The sequence below is a fragment of the Platichthys flesus genome, chromosome 3 (assembly GCF_949316205.1).
Source record: "Platichthys flesus chromosome 3, fPlaFle2.1, whole genome shotgun sequence".
NCBI lineage: Eukaryota > Metazoa > Chordata > Actinopteri > Pleuronectiformes > Pleuronectidae > Platichthys > Platichthys flesus.
Window position 1 is genome coordinate 8,777,755 of NC_084947.1, and position 19,671 is coordinate 8,797,425.

Sequence of the window (19,671 nt, forward strand, 5' to 3'; positions counted from 1 at the left end):
TGCTGATTGGCCTGCTTCCTGCCCTGGCACGGATGTATTTATTGACGTTATTTTATATAATCATCATCTTCTACTAATAATAATCATAACAATAACAAACAAAACGATGATCACACATATTATTATTATTATTATTATCTATACCCAATGTCAGCTGGGATCTATCCATATGAACAAATATATGGAACCTTGCTTTTGTAAGTGTTAAAAATAAGAAAAAAACACAAGTAGGGAGAATGTTTTTCTTAAAGTACAAAATCTGTCTGTCACATGTGGATGATTTAAAACACTTTGATTTCTCTGTCCTTATCACAGGTTGAACTTCAGGTGTCAATAATCTGTATCGCATCTCCCAAGAGTGTGTGTATGTGTGTGCATGTGTGTGTGTGTGTTAGAGACATAAAGAAAACAGAAATCTGATGCATTTCAATTTTAAAAGTATTTTAATCAACACATGATCATGGATATGGCATCAAATTATATAAAACAAAATATATATATATAACTGAAATACAATCTGCAATAACCTGATTCAAAACTGAAAAGGATTCAACTTATAACTATCGTATGTTGGTTTATATTTTTAGCCTCATGTCATGTCTTGACTTTTTCAAGCCACAGGGAAAGAAATAAAATAATAAAATTGAAATGAAACAAGACTGTCTGATTCATAGCATCATAGAAAACCAAGGCATTGGAAGAAAAGTGCAAGTCAACAATACAAACCTATTTCATGTGCTTCACCACTCATCCCCTCATCAGGATTTTAATTTCAGAATCTTTTCATTTAAGATTCATGCTACATTGAGTAACTAAGTAAGACATGTGGTCTACGACTATCTGACCTGCACGACCCAAATCAAAGTTATGTATGCCATCTAATCCTTTTTATGTGTCCTTAAATCGAATTTCATAACATTCCCAAATCTCATGAGGAATAGGTCCATGTCCAAAAAAGAGTCGATAATAATTCAATGGTGGCAGCATTCTCACAGAGACTAATTTTACTAACTATAAGAGAGATACTAAAGTAAGAAATCCCAGATTTCAGGAGCAGAGTAGGGTTATATACTGTGATATTTCAATGTGCCTCATAATGCTGGCCTGAAAAGCACTTTTTTATTTCCAATGAAGTCCATGCAGGCTCAACCTAGACTATAACACCTCGTTTCCACATAGCTCATTGTCAGTATCCACGTCAACATGAAGAGTATTATTTTTCTATGGAAACTTCCTTGATCTGGATGTGTAGCGAAACTCCAATATGTACATTTGGTTGTCCATGATGGACAAATCATGTGCACTGTAAGTTAGCATAACAAATATTTTGCTAAAAGGCTATTTTATTCAATTCAGTTAATCTGAAAGATTGAATATTACCATGATCAACCAGTTTAACACACTGAACATTTGTATATACATTATATAGATAATATATAATTAATCATATGGTTATATCAATTGATATATTGAAAGCAATAAAATCAACTTTCGTTTATCAGCAATTTTTAAGTATAGCAAAGTAAAATCAGCCCTCTCCCAAGGCTATAAAAAATACATTCTGTGCAGTGACCACTAGGGGGCAGAATAAATAAAAGACTCAGAATTATGGACACGCAATGAAACTTTGTCGAAACGAGGCGTTAAGTCATTGAGTTTTTCAGAGTGGAGCAGAGCATTTCGTCACAGAATCACGCAGAGTTTAGACGTGTGCCGTAAATTACGGTACACTTTTAGTCGCTCCTTTTTACTTGTTTTAGTTGGTCCGACAACCTTGGCGACTGCAGGCACGCTGTGAACAGCCCGCCTCTTGTGAGCGCGGTGCAGCAGGATCCTGTAGACCCCGGTGATGGAGCTCCTGCAGTCCTTCCCCTGGTTGTTGAGAATGTGTTCTGAGGTGATTCCCAGGGTCTCCAGCGCTGCCTTTACCTCCATCTCCTCCTCCCTGAGTTCAGGTGGATCCCCCTCTGCAAGGTAGGATGGGTCCAGTTTAAAGGGCTCCATGGACCGCGGGAATTCCACAGGGAGGAGCCACTCACAGCCCATCATCTGCTCCACCTTGCAGCGGTCAGATGGAATGGGTTGAAGGATCCCTCTGATCAGCCTCTGGCACGCCTCTGGCACCCAGGAGGGCAGGATGTAGGCCCCCTCCAGGATGCATCGCTTCAGTTTGGCCACCGTCTCCGCCCTGAAGGGCATGGCGCCCGTCATCATAAAGAACAGCATCACACCGAGGGCCCAGACGTCTACAAAGATGCCGACGTAATGCTCGTCTCGAAAGAGCTCAGGCGCAGCGTAAGGCGGGGAGCCGCAGAACGTGTTGAGTGTCTCATCCCGGCGGCTCAGCGTGCTGAAGCCAAAGTCCCCCACCTTGACACACGAGCTGCCGGTGTAGAAGACGTTCTCTGCCTTCAGGTCACGGTGGATGATGTTGCTCTCGTGCTGTGGGAGAAAAATGAAAAAACTGAGATCAGTGACTGCGAGTCAGTCTCAGCTGTCAGTCATGACGTTCCACCCCAACCATATAACTAATGAGAACCAAATTTACCAGAAAAAAAGCAATAATAGTGTGGTAAGAACTAACTTAAATTTCAGGTATCTTTAAGATAGGGTCCAATATGCTAACATGGAGGAGGTGGAGTTTTATATCTAAAATACAGCCAGCCACCAGATGGCAATAGAGATGATTTAGCTTAAATTGTGAGGAGTTGTCATGTCGAGCATCTTTTTATAGACTAAAGTAAATGATCAGATACAAAAATCTAAATGGTCAATGTTATATCGACATACAGTTTTGAGCTTTGGTTAAATCTTACAAAGATAACGTTCAAATTGAGATGTGGTTTCCTATTATCTTTCTTAATATCCAATATAAACTCCTATGTTCTGACCATGTGATGAACAGCAGAGAGGATCTGAGCAAAGACAATCTTGCCGTCGGCGTCAGAAAGTTTCCCTTCCGTGGTAATTTTGGTGTAGAGCTCCCCTCCCCCCGCATACTCCATCACCAAGTGTAGCCGTGTCAACGTCTCCACCACCTGAAGAGGGAAAAGACATCCTGTCAGAATGCATTACTCAGATGAAAACTGAATGTCCCCACATGTTGTGATCCCTGAGAAAGCCCCTTGTGATCAGCTAATGGTCATATCCAAATCAAGAGGAGAGTGTGTGGTGTGTGAGTGGAACCTCATAGAGGCGTATGATGTTTGGATGGTGCAGTCTCTCCATGCTTGAGATCTCTCTGGACAGCAGCCTCTGGGTCTTCTGATCCAGCTTGGTTTTGTCCAGGATCTTTATGGCCACCTTGTCTGGAGACGGATCAGAGAAAGATCAGTGAAACTAAATATCAGAGACACATTTCTACAGAGAAAGTGGATTCACTCCAATCACGCAGAAAAATAAAGTTTATACCAGAAATAAGGTAATATTGTAAAAAAAAGTGGAACAAATACTGGTTTTGTATTTTGCTATGAGATTTAAGTATTAGGTTTAGAATATGTGTCATTTTAGAAAAAATATATATATATATATATATATATTTTTTTTTTTTTCTTTAATTCGTAATACTCGTGATATAGACCTTTCCCCCTTAAATTAAAAGTTTTCTTGATTCTTGCGAGAAAGACTTTTTTCTCATCAAATTAAAACTTTCTTCTTGTAATATATTAACATTATTCTGGAAACCTCAGATAGATTTTTTTTTTGATAAGGTCCTCATACTCTCATCGTGTTTATCGCTGTGCATCATGATTAATTTAATTTAAACTCTATGATAAATCATGTACTGTAGCAGGAGGATAGAAAATTGTGGCCTGGTTCCAACTAGCAAACGCAGAACTGTCCCTGAAGTGACCAGGCCTGAAGCTCTGCTCCAGATAATTTGATGGAGGATTAACTGCCACCAGAAACCAATTTTCCTGATTATGTTCTCACCAGGGGTGAACTCTCACTTTCAGCTCCAGCTGACGGAAACCTGTTTTACTGCTGTGATCTAAACTCTAAGCAGATATGAAACGTCAAATCAGTGAATATCAAATATTCACTGATGTAGGAGAAAGATGAACTACTGTGGCTACTTTATTCTGGAATCAAATTTAACACACCACATTTTAAAAATGCTAAAGAAACATCGTACAACTCTCAAAATATGGAAATCAAACAACCACAAAGGCTCAAAATGACTTTACATACAGTGTATGAGACTCACACAACTGATTAATGATTCATAAAGATAAATAAAATAAAACCTCAGGTAACTAAATACAGAAAAGTTCTTAAGGGGCAAAATGGTGTTGAGATATCTAATTGTGCATCGTTATACATTATTCAGGCTGGTATTAGACTCCCTTTCAGCTGTGACATCGCTTTCAATGAGCATTTAAAATGCATCGCAGCTCACATTGTTTTTGGAGGACTAAGTGACACACACACAAAGCATAGCCCAGACAAGCATACAGTAAAGTACATATTATCCTGCAAGGACACACACACACACACACACACACACTTAAACACGCTCAATCTCCTCTCTCTCTTTAGCCTTTGATGAAGCATGCAGCAATTTCAGCCGTCGCTAAGGAAACTGAAGATCTCTAATCAATCCATCTGTTCAAGGGCAGCAGACAGTCTGTCTCTGTGTGGCTGTGTCAGCCCCCTGACCCGGCACACATCACCTTGTTGGTGAATGGCTACATAAGATCACACGTGTTAGTGTTGCAGCCCATTGGTGGAGACAGCTCATCAGCCTCAGTATCACTTAAATCTAAGACGAAGAGCAGAGCCGAGAGCGAATGGGAGATCTTTTGTCTTTAAAGTCTGATATTTTATAGTCATTCCCAAACTGACATTTTATTATCCCTGTACATGTCTCGCACAGTTTTATTTCATTCATATTATACAGCTTCTGACCTTTGGTGAGGGCGTGAATTCCCAGCTTGACATGGGAGAAATTTCCAACACCGATCTCCCCTCGAATTTTGTAGAAGCCAATTCTTCTTCCCACTGTCATCTCGCGGACGACCCTGTGACCACATTACAGAAGATGTTAGACCAATAAGAGAGGAGCCGCCACAGAAAGGATGTCACTGCATGGCCGGTGGAAAAAAGGAACGAGAAATAAAACCAATGGAAATCCGAAAGTGAAGAAATAAAAAGGGGATTTCTGTTTTCTAACCCTAACCCATCCCTACCTGTCATCCTGGCACATATCCAGGTTCAGGCGTTCCAGTGGAGTGAGGCGGCGGATGGTGGCTCCCTCATCGTCCGTGTTGATGTCGGAACTGTCCTGGCGGCTCCAGCGGCTGAACCTTTGGCCACCAGTTACCACAGCTGTGCCTCCGACTGAGTCTCCGTTAGACTCCCTCCCGGTCTCTACACCGGAAACTGAGCTGCTCCCAGCAGTGCCCGCCGGCCCCGACGCCGACCCCTTAGAACCTGCTGTCCTGGCCCCGGCTGCAGTCCCCTCTGGACTGTTCTCAGCGGGGCAGACAGCAGTCATCCTGCAAGGTGAAGTGGACTTAGCTCATGGCAGGTAGGGCTGCATGACTGGGTGCACAAAGAACACAAACAATGGGTTAGTTGTTAAATTCTTACAACATTTTTAAAACAGTATGTTTCTTGACTACACGTTGTGTTTTTTCTGATGCACTTTCATTGATGTTCTGACTGCTTTGTGAATGTCTTTTAAAATCTTCTTCTTTAAACTCCAAATAAATGACAGCAACTAAGAACACTGCATTAATAATATATTTGGTGTTTCTTCTCTTTAAACCTATATAAAGCCCACTTCAACACGTGTTATTCAAATGTTCTTTTCTAATCATATATTAAATATTCATGGTTTTGCGACACACAATCTATGTGTAATCAAAGTGTTGTTCCTTACACATAATCCATACAATGTGAAATAAAAATGCTAAAGTGAAATAGACAGCACATTCATTATTCATTCCTGCACATTCATTAAATGATTTAATTTAAATATTGAATCAAATACATTCTTATTCCATTGTAAAGCTGATTTGAAGGAAATTAATTCAACGTACCTTCAGATATGTGAGTCATGTCGCAGCTAAATCCTTTCAGAGTCCCAAATCTCATAGCTATAGAGACAGCCAAGTCAAAAAACACATGTTACTGATGTGTTTTCTTTTACTTCAACTCAACGAGTCAGAAGCTCCAAGGCTCCGCAGACCCAAGCACATGCTGCATCCAGACTTCCCAAAAGAGCTGCAACTGATACCGGTCCTTGCCACAGTGGGATGTCAGGGGCATTTCAAGAACTTCCAGCAGTCAAAGTTTTAGTTTTCCTCATTTGAAGCTGCTGAAGAAGAGGAGCCAAGGCTGAAGATGGGATAGCAGGATTTTCTAGCTGTTGGATTCACGCTCATGGCCGTGTCTGAAGAGATCTGTGGAGCTTTAATGGGCTCTCCTGAGTGTCCAGGGTATAAATAGGTCACAGGCTGAGGAGGAGGGATGAGGGGATGGAGGGTCGGGAGAAAGAGGCTGAACAGATGATAGTGTCAGGGTGGGACATTCATCAAGACAACCTGGAAAAAAAGCACAAGAACGACACAAAACCAATGCCATTAATGTTAAAATGGAAACCCTCCTTTTCCTTTTGTTAGTCCAACTTTTTCAGCTTCTTTAAAATTTAATTTATCTCCTCGTAGATGTATCAGAATATTTTTGAGAACTTGATTTTTTTCTATGATTCAAGTTTCTCTGAAATTTGAAACTTTGAGTCCACATGTCAACGCAGGTGTAACCCTTCACTATCTGCTTGAGTGTCCGTTAATGTGGGTTGTAATCCCTGCTTCACGTGAAGCTCGAGTCCCGTCCTCCCGGGGCGACAAAGGCTGATGTTACCATGAGAGCCAGAGCGGACAAATGAGCGAGATCCTCATGACGCTCTGCCAACAAGGGGATTCTATCAACATGAAATACCAGCGTGACTAACCTTCACATTTCAAATGAAGAACATGAGTAATGACCGGTACTCCCTAATGTCAGTGTGTGTGTGTGTGTGTTTGTGTGTGTGTGTGTGTGTGTGTGTGTGTGGGATGTGTGTTTGTAATGAGGTGATACCTGCATGCTGCTCTGACAGCAAAGCTCTAACAATGTCCCCTGAGAGGGAAAAGTGGAAGGTGAATCTTAGGTGAAGCTGAACACTGACTTGGAAGAAACAATTCAATATAGCCAAATAAACTTCACAAAATCAAATTTCAACATCTCCAGAGGATTTGAAGTAGTTTGTGACTTTAGTTTCATCTGTTTTGTCTCTTACATGCATTCAAAAAATAGTTATTACTCTAATTATTTAATTTCAACTACATTTAAAATGTCCATGTTTCTTTATTACAAAGGTTCAATGTAATGAGTCACATTTAATGCAAAACTTTTTGTCATGTTGAGTTAGTGTGAACAAAACTACTTGGAAAAATACACATTAGTTGTAGGCATGATTATTTTTATTAGTGTTAACCTGTGAACTGAATTGAACTGGACTGGCCCGAATTGTCTTTACTTTCTAATTCACCATTACTTACTGAGGTGTTTAACAGAATAATAGTGTGCACTTACTTTCTACCAGTGCAAGTCCATTGTTCTATTGAACCCGACACCTGAATACAGCAGTGACTGTATATACACAGACTACTCAAACCAGTCCACACATGTCTCAGCACAACTACATTTAACTTCTTTTTAGTTGAGTATATGATTTTTGCTGTATTGTACTTTGTTTTATATTATTTTAGGAAGTTGCTCGGCTTTACGAATACAAATACAAATTGGTTGTGTAAAACTGACGATAAACATTTATCTTGTTCTCCCTCAGTTTTATTTAAAGTTTGCATTTTTATTTTGAGTCAGAAGAGGACACTGTGTGTGTGTGTGTGTGCGTGTGTGTGTGTGTGTGTGTGTGTGTGTGTGTGTGTGTTTGAGACAGGAGTAACACGGTGTTCTGGAGGTTGTTCTCTGTTCTCTATATATAAAGATAAATGAATCTATGTTTAAGCTGCTCTGGGAAATCAAAGCTGTTCTCCTTTGTCAGGCCTGCAGTCTCCCAGCCTTTCAAACACCTTGCTATCATCACACCATGAATATCTAAGCATTGATCTCAGGCGGCTGAGAAAGGCCTGGCCAAGAGACGAGAGGCCTCCTCTTTACAGCACAAAGCTACACCAGCCTTTTATGTGTGTAAATAAAAAAGACTAAAGGAAAAGCGTGCATGAGATAAATGCAATAAATAATAAGAGGAGAGCAAGACTAATTCTAAAGTGATGAGGAAATTGTATTTTTCAATTGCAGATGGATATATACTTGATCATTTTATTTAAATGATTGATTAATACGTCTTGGAACATGGTCACAAATAGTTTTTTGGACCATTCCCACTTTTTTCAACCAAAACATGAAAAATATCAACTTTACAAATATGTTCTAAAAACTATACTTATATAGCTGGTTTTCAAAACTGAACTGACTGATTATTGCATCAAGTGGAGAGTCTCTCCACCGAGGGTCCGTCTATAGAAGAGCATCTTCCCAGAATGCTTTGTGCTTTGCTGGATCCACTGGATAACAGATCTCCGTGGTTGCTTGGTGATGGACACTGAACCAGCATGTTTGTTTGTCTTCTTTGCTCAGGCTGAGGATTAGGTATTAACCCAGCACAGAGTGTGAAGACAGAGAGAACACTGCAGTGCTGTGTGAGACACCATCGAGCCAGCAGGGCACCCAAGTGAAATGTGTGTGTGTCTGAGAGAAGACAGAACACACACCAACAGGAGCACTTTACCTGTCTATTACACAGTAACTAGCTTAATGCTGAAATCAATGCATTAAGCAATAGAGGTCATTTTAGTCAAACTATAAGTCCAGGACATTTCGCCAAACTCGTAATAGATTTTCATTTTATATCTCAAAATTTAAAATATAATAATCATAATAAAAATATGTCCTGGCTGCTGGTCTGACCATTAGAGATACCTTACATGGTTTAAGTACGAAATATTACTCATACAAATTGAGAATAAGCAAATCTATACTGAATGTGTGTTGGAAGTTTTAAATTTTAAGGACTGTGGGAGCCTGGTTTCAAATCTGAGGTAGATTGATCACGTGTTAAACATCCTCACAGCGCTGACACAATACATGAGCAACATACCTATAATGATGTTTAATGTTATGTTGCTATTTATTAACATTATATTGTGATAATTATTTATGTTGATTTATAGTCTGAATCTACTCCGGGGTTATGTTTAGATCATTCTTGTGGCGTAGTGAGGACCGAGCCACGTCCCGTCCTAACCTGCTAAATGTTTGATTTACAGACATAGCTAAAAAACTCTCTATATGAATTGCTGACCGCAGTCCAGTCTCTGGGTCTGAAAACAGCCTCCCCCTTCATCAGCAAACACAATCAGCTGTGCCAAGTGTGGGTCCTTACTCACCAGACAGTCAATCATGTGTCTGAGGGTCCCTAAAGGGAGAGAGGAGAGTTTGCACTGGTGCACTCTTGCTACCATCAGCAGCCTCTTCACACACTCCAACAACGGAAAACACGAGAGCCCTTCCACAGCAGCTGTGGATCGAGAATTAGTCATTCTTACCTAATTGCCTGTGTGTGCCTGAAGACGATGTGTATGTGGAGACAGGAGCTGTGCAGCATTTATCTGCAGAACAGTTCCTCCTCTCCGTTTTGTCTCTTTAAAAAAAGAAATCACTTTTGCGTCCATTCCCTCAGTCCAGCCTGTGTTTGCATCCCATTCTCCGTTTTGCACTGCCATTATGCATCCGGACACAAAGACGACGCACGCGCCAGTGCACACACATTCACGCGCACCATTTTCCCTCAGACAAACACATGCACAAGTGCACTCGTGTAAATACACACCCGGAGAGTGAGCTGTACCCACATAAAGCTCCCCAGTGTGTTAATTGAGACACACGGCTGACAAGAATAAAGAGCTCAACGGTGAAAGGGCCGCAACAATGAGGACCACAGGCCCTAGGAACAGAGAGACAGGCCTCACTGGAATCTATGGGGCAAATATTTCACATTTTCCAGTTCCCCCAAAAAAGGGTGACCTCTAAATCCCTTCCCCCTGACACATAAACACACAGAGTCCCAACTGGAGCGGCACGCAGCAGTGTGGATGCACTAAAACCAAAGGAGTTGGAAATAATTGAGTTCCAATACCTGGAACTGCAAAAATGTCACTCCGTCTTATTTATCTCCACACACACTGCTCTTCCCAGAGACACACACACACTGCTGTGTAGTTCCCCATACATCTTGGAGAGCGACAGAGAGATGAAGACGTCTCTGAGGCCTGAACAAAGTTACCATGACGCCTTGTGCACAGAGCACAATAACACAACAATGCAGGGGACACTGTTACTGCTGCGTCTGGTGGCTGAAAAATTTGAAATCTCACCGGTTTGCATGCTGTCGAATGAAAGATTATTCTAGAATATATAAATGCATTCGGTTTTCAATCCAGGTCAGAGGAATTAAGGGAAGTAAAAAACAAAAAGATGATCATAAAATATTTCAGATTTTTAAGATTTGGTTCTTTATCACGTGGTTTCAAGTTGTTTACATATTAATGCAGGAGGGACAAAAACATAGTGTCGTTAAAGACCCAAAATGGAGCCAACTGATGGATCAGTGACATAAATGTTGATGGGGAAGATTGTGACATCTGAATCTGGCAGCTGAGTCATCAGGTCTCTCCTCTGTCTTTGCCAAAATGCAAATAACCCAGTCAATGTGTATGAGAAGTGTAACCAGTTCTAATTCCAAGCTTTATAAGTCATTCTAATCACAGGTAGGTTTTGGTGGTAAAAGCTTTTTCCCTAACAATGCTTGTAATCTGTATCAATATTTGCTGATTGGTGCCAATAAATCTCTGGCTCCTGAACCTTCAGTTAAAATGTCCTCAACCTGCAGGAGAAGCTTCTTTTTATGATGGCTGCTGCAGATAAGAGCTCATCAGAGCAACAGGTGCTGCAGCCAGACTGTGTCCTCTCATAACCTGCTGTCCTCCAGCTTTGTCTACCTCAGCACACGGAGGCAGAAGAGGCTGACGGAGCAGAGTCTCATCCAAACTGTGGACCCCCCTCCCCCCCCCCAAAAAAAACTTTTGATCTGTTAACTGCGCGTGTGCGTGCGTCACGTGCGTGCTTAACAGCCAGGCGATCCCTCTCAGGAGTGTTGCATTGAGAACACAAGACTATAGTTTGATTTTTAAATATATAGGCAACGAGGTTAGGAGATTAAATCACATTGTTTTAACCCGTACATGACGAGCTCCATCCCCTGCAGAGGTTACTGTTAGAGGTTCTGCAGAGTGGTCAACCAGGATGCGGCTCTGATGTGATTCAAAACGCACATTTTGCGTAACTCAATGTTGATTTGCGTCAGTTAAGTGAATGACAGTCAACAGTCCTCATCTCCAGCAGCAGCAGGAGGAGCAGCAGGAGGAGCAGGAGGCCACTGCCCACATCAACCAGCGCGTTTCTCACCCGGACCCACCAGCACAGAGAAGAGCAGCCACACATCTTACCTGGATCACCTCCTCCGCAGGAGCCCGCCGACCTGCACCTCCCTCCCCGGTGCGGAGATCATGTTCTCCGGTGACATTCAGCGCACTGAGCCTCCTGCTCTCCTGCTGCAGCTGCTCCCTGTAAGTCTGTTGTGAGGGGAAATCCGCGTGACGGGCAGGTGCGTCGACCAACCGGCGGCGCCCTCGCAGAGTACACCGCGCGCGGCCGAGCCAATGGGAGGCGAGAATTACGGATGGAGCCGCAGGATCTGTTTAGCTCCATTCTCCGGCCAGAGGAGCGCACAGAGCCAGGTAACTTAACCCGTGAGTGTCCCCGTGGGCGGCCGGGTATTAACACGGCACAGGGTCGAGGTGGGGTCAGGGGACCAGTCTGCTGCACAGGTACATGCTTGATAACCCAATAATGAAAATGGAGCAACTTGGGTTGATAAATCGGAAATATAAACTCTTGCTTATATTTAGTAATTCTGTTTTGTTATGGTCTTAGTCTTTATATATGTATATTCTTGGCTGGAATGACAATAAAACCCAATTTCCCCCCAGGATCAATAAAGTACTTCTGATTTTGAAGAGAAGTAGGTCAAGAGTTTTAGTTTTGTACTTTTCAGTGCGACAACCTGTATGTTTTTTTCATTGGCAGGGGTGAAGCTGAGATGAGTAATATGTGGATGCTATTCATTTCATGTCACATTTAGATGAATCTCATTCAAGTGAATATCAAAATCCTAATGTAAAAGACTTTTGGATTGAATGTCATGTGATGAACTACAAATAACTTTACAAATAGAAACGCTAGACCATCATATTCATCATATAAGCAGGGAAGAAAAATAGATTTTCAGCATACGGCTCATGAGGATTATCCTGCCACTCCCTGATGTCCACAATAACTACTTTTGGCCACTATGGGTCAGTGTAATCCTGATATTAACACAACATTGTCACCCTCAGTGATGGTTAGAGATGCAAACATATAAACAAATAGCTGTGTGCAGATAAGGTGCACCTTTAATGGTTGGATTTTTATTGTGTTTCCGGTCATCTCATGTATTTGAGTCCAAGATTTGATTTTCTCTTCAGCTTTGCTCTAGTTTCCAACAGATCCTGAGGGAAATACAGATTCTGGCTCCACCAAATAGTAGTTGGCAGTGCGTGTGTTGTTTTGTGCTGTGCAGGTGATGTACAGAGGCTGAATCCAGTTAGCAAGTTACAGCTGATAAATCAAAAGCAAAGGGGAACAGCAGACTTGGATGCAAACGTCTGTGGGTTCATCACCATTCGGATAATTGCCATTTTATCAATTGAAGAAAAAAAATAATCAAACAAAGTCTGAAGGTATAATAAAGACATTTAAAATGTATCTTTACCTCATTATGTTGCTTTTTAAGACTACCCAGCTCTCTGAAGATTAGCCCGTTCTGGAAACCAGTTTTAATTCCTATTTTACTTTTTCCTACAAAAACACCAGAAAATCAATATTAAAATTCGTTTGAACACAACTGTAGCATTAGCACTGATGAGCTTACGCACCAGGCAGCAGCTGTTTTATGAGCTGCAAAGGGAACATTTCATTCAGTGTCCAATTCTCTTGGCAAGTGATCCAAAATATAAATCCGAGTTGAGATAAAGACAAAAATAAAAAAATAAACACACATAGAAATAGGTTGATGAAGCAGTGAAGTCTTCAAAAATATGGGATATGACGGCAAACAGCGTTAACATAAATACAGCTTAATAAGCAGGAAGTTACTCATCTCTAGAAGTTCAAAGAGTGATCTTGCCAGGAACAAAGTCATTCAACATGATGGCAGAGAGCAGAACATATCATGGTGTCGTGCTGGATCCTGCATGCAGTGTTCTGTATGGAACCTCAAACGTCTGCTGCACGATAATGCAGCCATTCACGGTGGGAGAGTCCTTCGAGTCATTTTCACATTCTCATACATCCACTGCGTGTTCTACTTCCTCAACGTTCACCATCTCCCCCTCCATCTCCACCTCCACCTGAGATTCCACAACCTGCTGACCGTCGACTTCAGTCGTGGTCACATGCACCACCTGGATCTGCACCCCAGCCTGCTTCAGTCTCTCCATGTCCTCCTCACACATCTCTGTCACCCCTTCGTCCTCCACCACCACCGTTGCAGTCTCTTCCATCTCCATCATGTCTACGGGCTCCACTGTGACGTGTTCCACCTGAATGCCGTCGTCCAACAGGACCGTTTCAGTTCCTTCTATGCTCTGCGTTGCTATAGCGAGGGCGGCGGTGGCAGCAGGGTCTGTAATGACCAGTTCTTCAGTTGACTTGCTGTCCTCAATGGAATGGGCGTCCTTCAGGTGCGTCTTAAGCTCTTTAGAGTGAGTGAACCACATGTCGCACATGGTGCAGTGGTTGGGCTTGTCGCCTGTGTGGCTCACGAGATGGTCTTTGAACTGGTCCCAGCTGTTGAACACACTGCCGCAGACCTGGTGGAGGCGGTAGAGGAGGAAACAATAGGACAAGGTCACAGACAGCCAACTACTGGAGTTTTTTTTATATTACTTGGGAGTGGAAATAGTTTTACCTAATTAGGCCGTGACCTCTAACATCACTGCCACTGTTTTTACAAGCATTTGCTTGTTTCACCTAGACCTACATTTTAATTTTTATAGATGGAATTGACACGAGAATCTTGTCTGTCATGCAGGAAAGAGGCTCAGGCCCACGATATTACTTGGGAGGCATACAGCCCTGGTTATCCTATTATTTCCCCCACAAACAAATATTAATTATATTTATAACAGAAATTAAAAAATTTGCAATATCTATTTATTCCAATATCGAAATACATGCAAATAATTAATATTAAACATTCCCACTGAGATAGTTATCAGACATGCATTTCCACTTTGATGCTGTTAACAGTTTATATTTTGTCAATAGATACTGACAATACATCAGTTTATACAGTATTAGGACCATTTCCTACTGTATACACAACACTGCAATCGCAGCGCTTTCTGGCCTTGGTTTCTGGACAAACTGTACCTGGCATTCATAGAGTTTCTTGCGTCCTTTCTTGGCTCCTGCCCCATTCTGACAGGCGGCCATATGGCACTTCAGAGTGCTGTTCCTCGCAAAATGCTCATGGCAATCTGGACACTCGTAAGGTTTTTCCCCTAAAGATGGACACGAAAAGACAGACACGTATCTCAGGACATGTGACAAAAGGCCTACAGGTCAAACACGACAAGCTATGGTTATATATGAGCTCATCCAGCTTTTCATTCTCACCTGTGTGCTTCCGCAAGTGCTCCTTAAAGTGGCCAAAGTGGTCAAAGTGCTTCTTACAGTATTCACAAACATGAACTTTCTTTTGGGGTTTCTGGTTTCGAGAGAGCTCCTCTGCTTCGAAGTGAAACGTGCTGATGTGCTGCCTCAGGGCGCCCTCTCGCGTGTAGGGTCGACCGCAGTGGTTGCACACGTGCGGCTTTTCCAATACGCCCTGGTGCGTTTTCAGATGCTGTTTGAGGTGGTAGTACAACTTAAAGGAGCGGTCGCACTTGTTGCAGCGGAACACGTTGTCCACTTGTGAAATCTGGACCTCTACTATGTCGACGTTCTCCAACACCTTGGACGCAGTCACCGTTTCCTCCTGATACACAAGATCCTGCCAAGCACCAACACAGAAGTTCAAACTTTTTGGTAAGTTCTTCAACATTTATTACTCCACAGCTTCCCAAATTATAAGCCAAAGAAACAATAAAACAACCGTTGATGAAAAAGTGACAATACCTCTTCTATACCTCCCTTCTTGATCATATGTATCGTAGGTTCCTCTTGCTGATATTTGCTAGTTATGTCAGCAAGAAGAGCCAAAGCTGAGTCGTCCGACGCAGACTGGGCGTTCTTCGCTGCATCGACCACCTCCTCTAAACCCGAATCCTCCACCTCAATGCCCCCATCCCCGATCACCTCAATCTCCACCTGGAGAACATTGAAAATATTCAGTCTTGATATTGTAAAGGTCACTTGTGTTCAATTCCTACATTCTCGAAGCAGCAAGAATATATTTTTTTTTATGGTGGAAATATGCACTACAAGAAAACAATAACATTTCAGTCAATTGAATGTTAAGCGATTATATTATCTAGGCGTTACTTACCGATTCTCCTTCCACCGAGGGCAGAGTTTCTGTGATCACATTAGACGTCTCTGCAATCTTCCTCTTTTTACCTTTGCTCTGTGCCATCACTGGTTTCTCATTTATCCTACAAGACAGAATTAGCTAATGTTGAGGGGCAACAACATCATTATAACATCAATTAAACCCGAGTGGCACAATTCCGCTTCTTCTGGTGCAACATAGGCATGCAAGTCTCACTTATTTTCCAGCGCCTTGATGGCTTCCTGCATCTGGAGGTACTCTGCAGCCTTCCACACATCGTACGCCTCCTCTTCTCCAGATACAGCTAGTGTAGCCGTGTAGGTAAACTCCATGAGCTGGCTGAAGGCTGTATTGCTCACACCTGTTGGAATATGACAGAGCAGCAGTGGTGAGTTAAAGCTGTTGCACCGCATAAATACCAGGGTAGGTTTAAGGTCATTTAAAAATATCTCACAACTTCATAGTGTGTCCATCAGGGGGCACTAGCAAATATCTTTCAACTGTAAAATCCTGCACTTGATATGCTTGGAAATAAAATACAAATAGAGATAAAAACAGTTATATGTTTATTTTTAAGTTTGTATCAGCAGATATATCTATATTTTTTAACTCCTACATACTGATTGGTCTGTTCACCACAGCTCTTTTTTCATTTAAGTATTTTAGTCGCCTTTCAATGCTTTTCTAAGAATTGAAGTAGAACACAATACCTTCTATCTCCACCAGTGGCTCCTGTGTAAAATCTTGGAAGAACGTGTGGAAAAACTGACTGCATGCTGCCAGCACCGCTTTATGTGCTCTGAACTGGTGTCCTGCAAGAGATAAGAAACATGGGAATTGGAAGTGCTGCTTGGGTAATTTCTTAAACACATTAGAAGATACAGTGTACAGTGTATGACTACTTACCGTCCACGATTAAAGTAATGTCTGTGAACTGGTCAAGCTGCCGTTGCTCATTGAGTTTGTCCATCATGACTTTGTAATGTGCTGGATACTCGCTGGCTCCCTCCAGCTCCAGCTCCACCTCAGCCGCCATTATTCACCAGGTCCTTCTCTGCAGGGAACACTGGGAAACAAACATAAACATCATGGTATTGCTTAAGATAAGTAAGGTATCACTCAGTCTTTATGCAGCTTTGTTATACACTAATTTATAATCTTTTAACAAGCATCTGAGTTATAGAAAAATATTCCAAAGTAGAGTTTTGGTAATGGCTGATACTAAATTCAACTCAAACCTCATTTTTCAACACTGTAGATCAAAGTACAAGTTCAAACCTGCACACGTCTTTAAGACTTAGGGGTGGTCATAATATCAATAATTTTCATTGATAGAAATATACCACGGGTCCAGTATTTAAAGATACAACACTTGCATATTGTGCGGGGACAACACATAATTGATCTACCTCAGATTTGTTCAATATTTTGCTGTTTTGTCTGTAAAGATAGATTGTATAGCAGATTTCAAAACCACAACGTTCACTGAGGAGCCAAAATCAGTCTGATATGATTTATTTGTATCTTTATTCAAGCTCTCGTCATACTTAACCTCACATTAGATATATATACAATAAAAAGCATAAAACTGCTGCAACTTTCTACACTTTCCCATTTTGCATGACCCGCTTCACATTTCCTCTATTTTCAGGGATATCAATCTGACCCATGAGGAAGCACAAGTGACTGTGTATCAATTTCACATGCTTTGGTGCAAATGAAAGAGATAACAGGTGCAATGATTTTACATGTGGTGGCCACAGACAGTTGCTCTCTCCTTCTCTTTCCTGACTGATTCTTCTCTAGTTTTGTGTTTTCCAAGTGTCACCACTGGTAGCATGAGGCGGTGTGTGCATGAGGCGGTATGTGCAGCCCAATCAGGTTGCACAGGTAGTCCAGCTCCTACAGGACGGCACATCCATACATGCAGACGCAAGAAGGTTGGCTGTGTCTCACAGCACAGTCTCAAGAGCATGGACGCGGTGTATTGGTGCATCCAATATTCAAGTACTGGCACAGACTGTCCAGGAGCTCACTGATGCCCTGATCCAGGGCTGGGAGGAGATGTTACAAGACACCATCAGCCGACTCATCAGGAGCAGGCTCAGACGGTTTTGGGATGATGTTTTGAATCCAGCCCTCAATGGGTTAACAATTTTGGTTTCATCATTTTGTTCTCAACAAATTATACGATTTACATCAGTAAAGATTTTTAAGATTTGATGTCTGATTTAAGTGTTCCCTTATTTATTTTTTTTTGCCAGAATATAGATATTTGAAGTTTGGATCAATGAATGTAGATGTTTAAATTTTTGTTAAAATTTGACATGGCAGAAAAAAGAAACAGCATGAAAGTCTTTAGATGTGTAACCAGAAATGAATCAAAGCTAACAGAGTAAGACATTTCATACTGGCACTAAAGAAGAAGTCAAATCTTGTTGAATCAAAGCAGGAGAAGTGATCAAGAACAGAACACCTAAAATAATCAGCTCAGGAGAAGCTGAATGAATTCAGAGGGGGGGTCCTGAGATACAACCTGGAGAGGTGCGACTCTAATTCAGTTCCTGATCCCACACATGGGCAGATTAAGGGAACCAGCCTGGCTAGCTGTTAGCCACACTAGCATAACACACAACTCCGCAGAGCAAAACGAGCCCTTTCATAGACGCGATACGTGTGTTTGACCGCAGACCGACTCCCCGGGGCAACCTACACCTGTGTGCCGGGTTCGATCCCGGAACACGAGCGGAACTCGCGTGGTGGAGCCCCCACAGTGTAACAGGCGACGGGCCTCCTGTTAGCACGCTCGCCATTTCGCGTTTTTGACAATCAACATTACGTCATCAAACCGCGCATTAAAATACACATCTCCCGCTCATATTCCCTCGTTAAACGAGCCGCGGGTCAAAGTTCGCGTGGAAACAGGTCGCTTCACTCACCTGGAGTTCGGTCACACGCGTGTTCTGCCACAATATTCCCCGCGACGCATGAAGCTCACTTCTACACCCGTCGCTCCATAAAAAAGGGCGGTCGTTCCAGCCTCCGGCCTCAGTTTCCCACAATCCACCGCGAAGTCAAGGACGCCGAGGACCGTTGCTTGGTGACAGGTGTTTACGTGTTCGAGGGATCCGCCGCTGGAGACAAGGAAAAGTGATCCTGACTAAAAAGAGACAAAAGTGATCCTGACTAAAAAGAGACAAAAGTCTATTTACAACACTTTTCCACCTGTAGTTACTTATCTTACTGTAGAATCAAACGTTATGTGCCATTGCAGAAAATAACATTCTCTTCAAATCATGTATAATGTGAGGTAGAGCAGTGTTAAATCTGCTCCTGTTACTGATTGATAATCAGATAAATATAAAATAAGATAAGATTAGACTTTGTCAATCCCAAAGTAATCCCAACAGCAACAGTACAATATTGAGTAGAATACAATACAATGGATAAAACCATATAGAATTAAGTCTAGCAATAAATGTAGAACTAAATAAAAATATAAAGTGTAAACAGAGTATATATTAGTGTCTAATAGTAAATATGAATAGAAATGAGAATAAAATAACTAAAAGAATATGTAAGACACATGAGACAGTTCCACTTTGTTTTAGTACTAGTTTCTCCAAGTATAAATAATAAAAGGAGTAAGTGATATTGAATATTGTACATAATATGGAATACCGCAGGTGGTGTTTAAATAATAAGAGGATGGTAATTATTGCACACAACTGGTAATGTTAGAATAATGGTGGAAGATATGTGAAAATCCGATTATGTAACAATGGCCCACTGCACAAATCATGAATATGATCAAACAGTTAGAGGTTAAAACCTGCAGGTTAAACTGAGTCAATGTCCATCGTCAGCATTTGCAAGCTTGAATTACTTTATACCTTTATAACTTTAATGGTATATGGAGTCATCTTAACATTATGAAATCAGACCAT

The 19,671-nt window shown here is 41.7% G+C and overlaps 2 protein-coding genes across 2 annotated transcripts; both read right to left on the reverse strand.

Moving 5' to 3' along the window:
* Positions 1 to 430: 430 nt before the first annotated feature.
* On the reverse strand, positions 431 to 11,682 carry nim1ka (NIM1 serine/threonine protein kinase a). Its single transcript, XM_062379852.1, has 7 exons — positions 11,577 to 11,682; positions 6,045 to 6,548; positions 5,190 to 5,544; positions 4,909 to 5,021; positions 3,187 to 3,308; positions 2,892 to 3,038; positions 431 to 2,442 (listed from the first exon to the last, which is right to left on the reverse strand). Exons 3-7 carry the CDS (start codon positions 5,495 to 5,497, stop codon positions 1,684 to 1,686), a joined length of 1,449 nt encoding a protein of 482 aa, XP_062235836.1. The 5' UTR covers positions 5,498 to 5,544; positions 6,045 to 6,548; positions 11,577 to 11,682; the 3' UTR covers positions 431 to 1,683.
* Positions 11,683 to 12,579: 897 nt separating this feature from the next.
* znf131 (zinc finger protein 131) lies at positions 12,580 to 18,791 on the reverse strand. Its single transcript, XM_062383782.1, has 9 exons — positions 18,664 to 18,791; positions 16,631 to 16,790; positions 16,435 to 16,536; positions 15,941 to 16,085; positions 15,722 to 15,827; positions 15,352 to 15,543; positions 14,851 to 15,226; positions 14,605 to 14,735; positions 12,580 to 14,042 (listed from the first exon to the last, which is right to left on the reverse strand). Exons 2-9 carry the CDS (start codon positions 16,758 to 16,760, stop codon positions 13,515 to 13,517), a joined length of 1,710 nt encoding a protein of 569 aa, XP_062239766.1. The 5' UTR covers positions 16,761 to 16,790; positions 18,664 to 18,791; the 3' UTR covers positions 12,580 to 13,514.
* Positions 18,792 to 19,671: the final 880 nt, after the last annotated feature.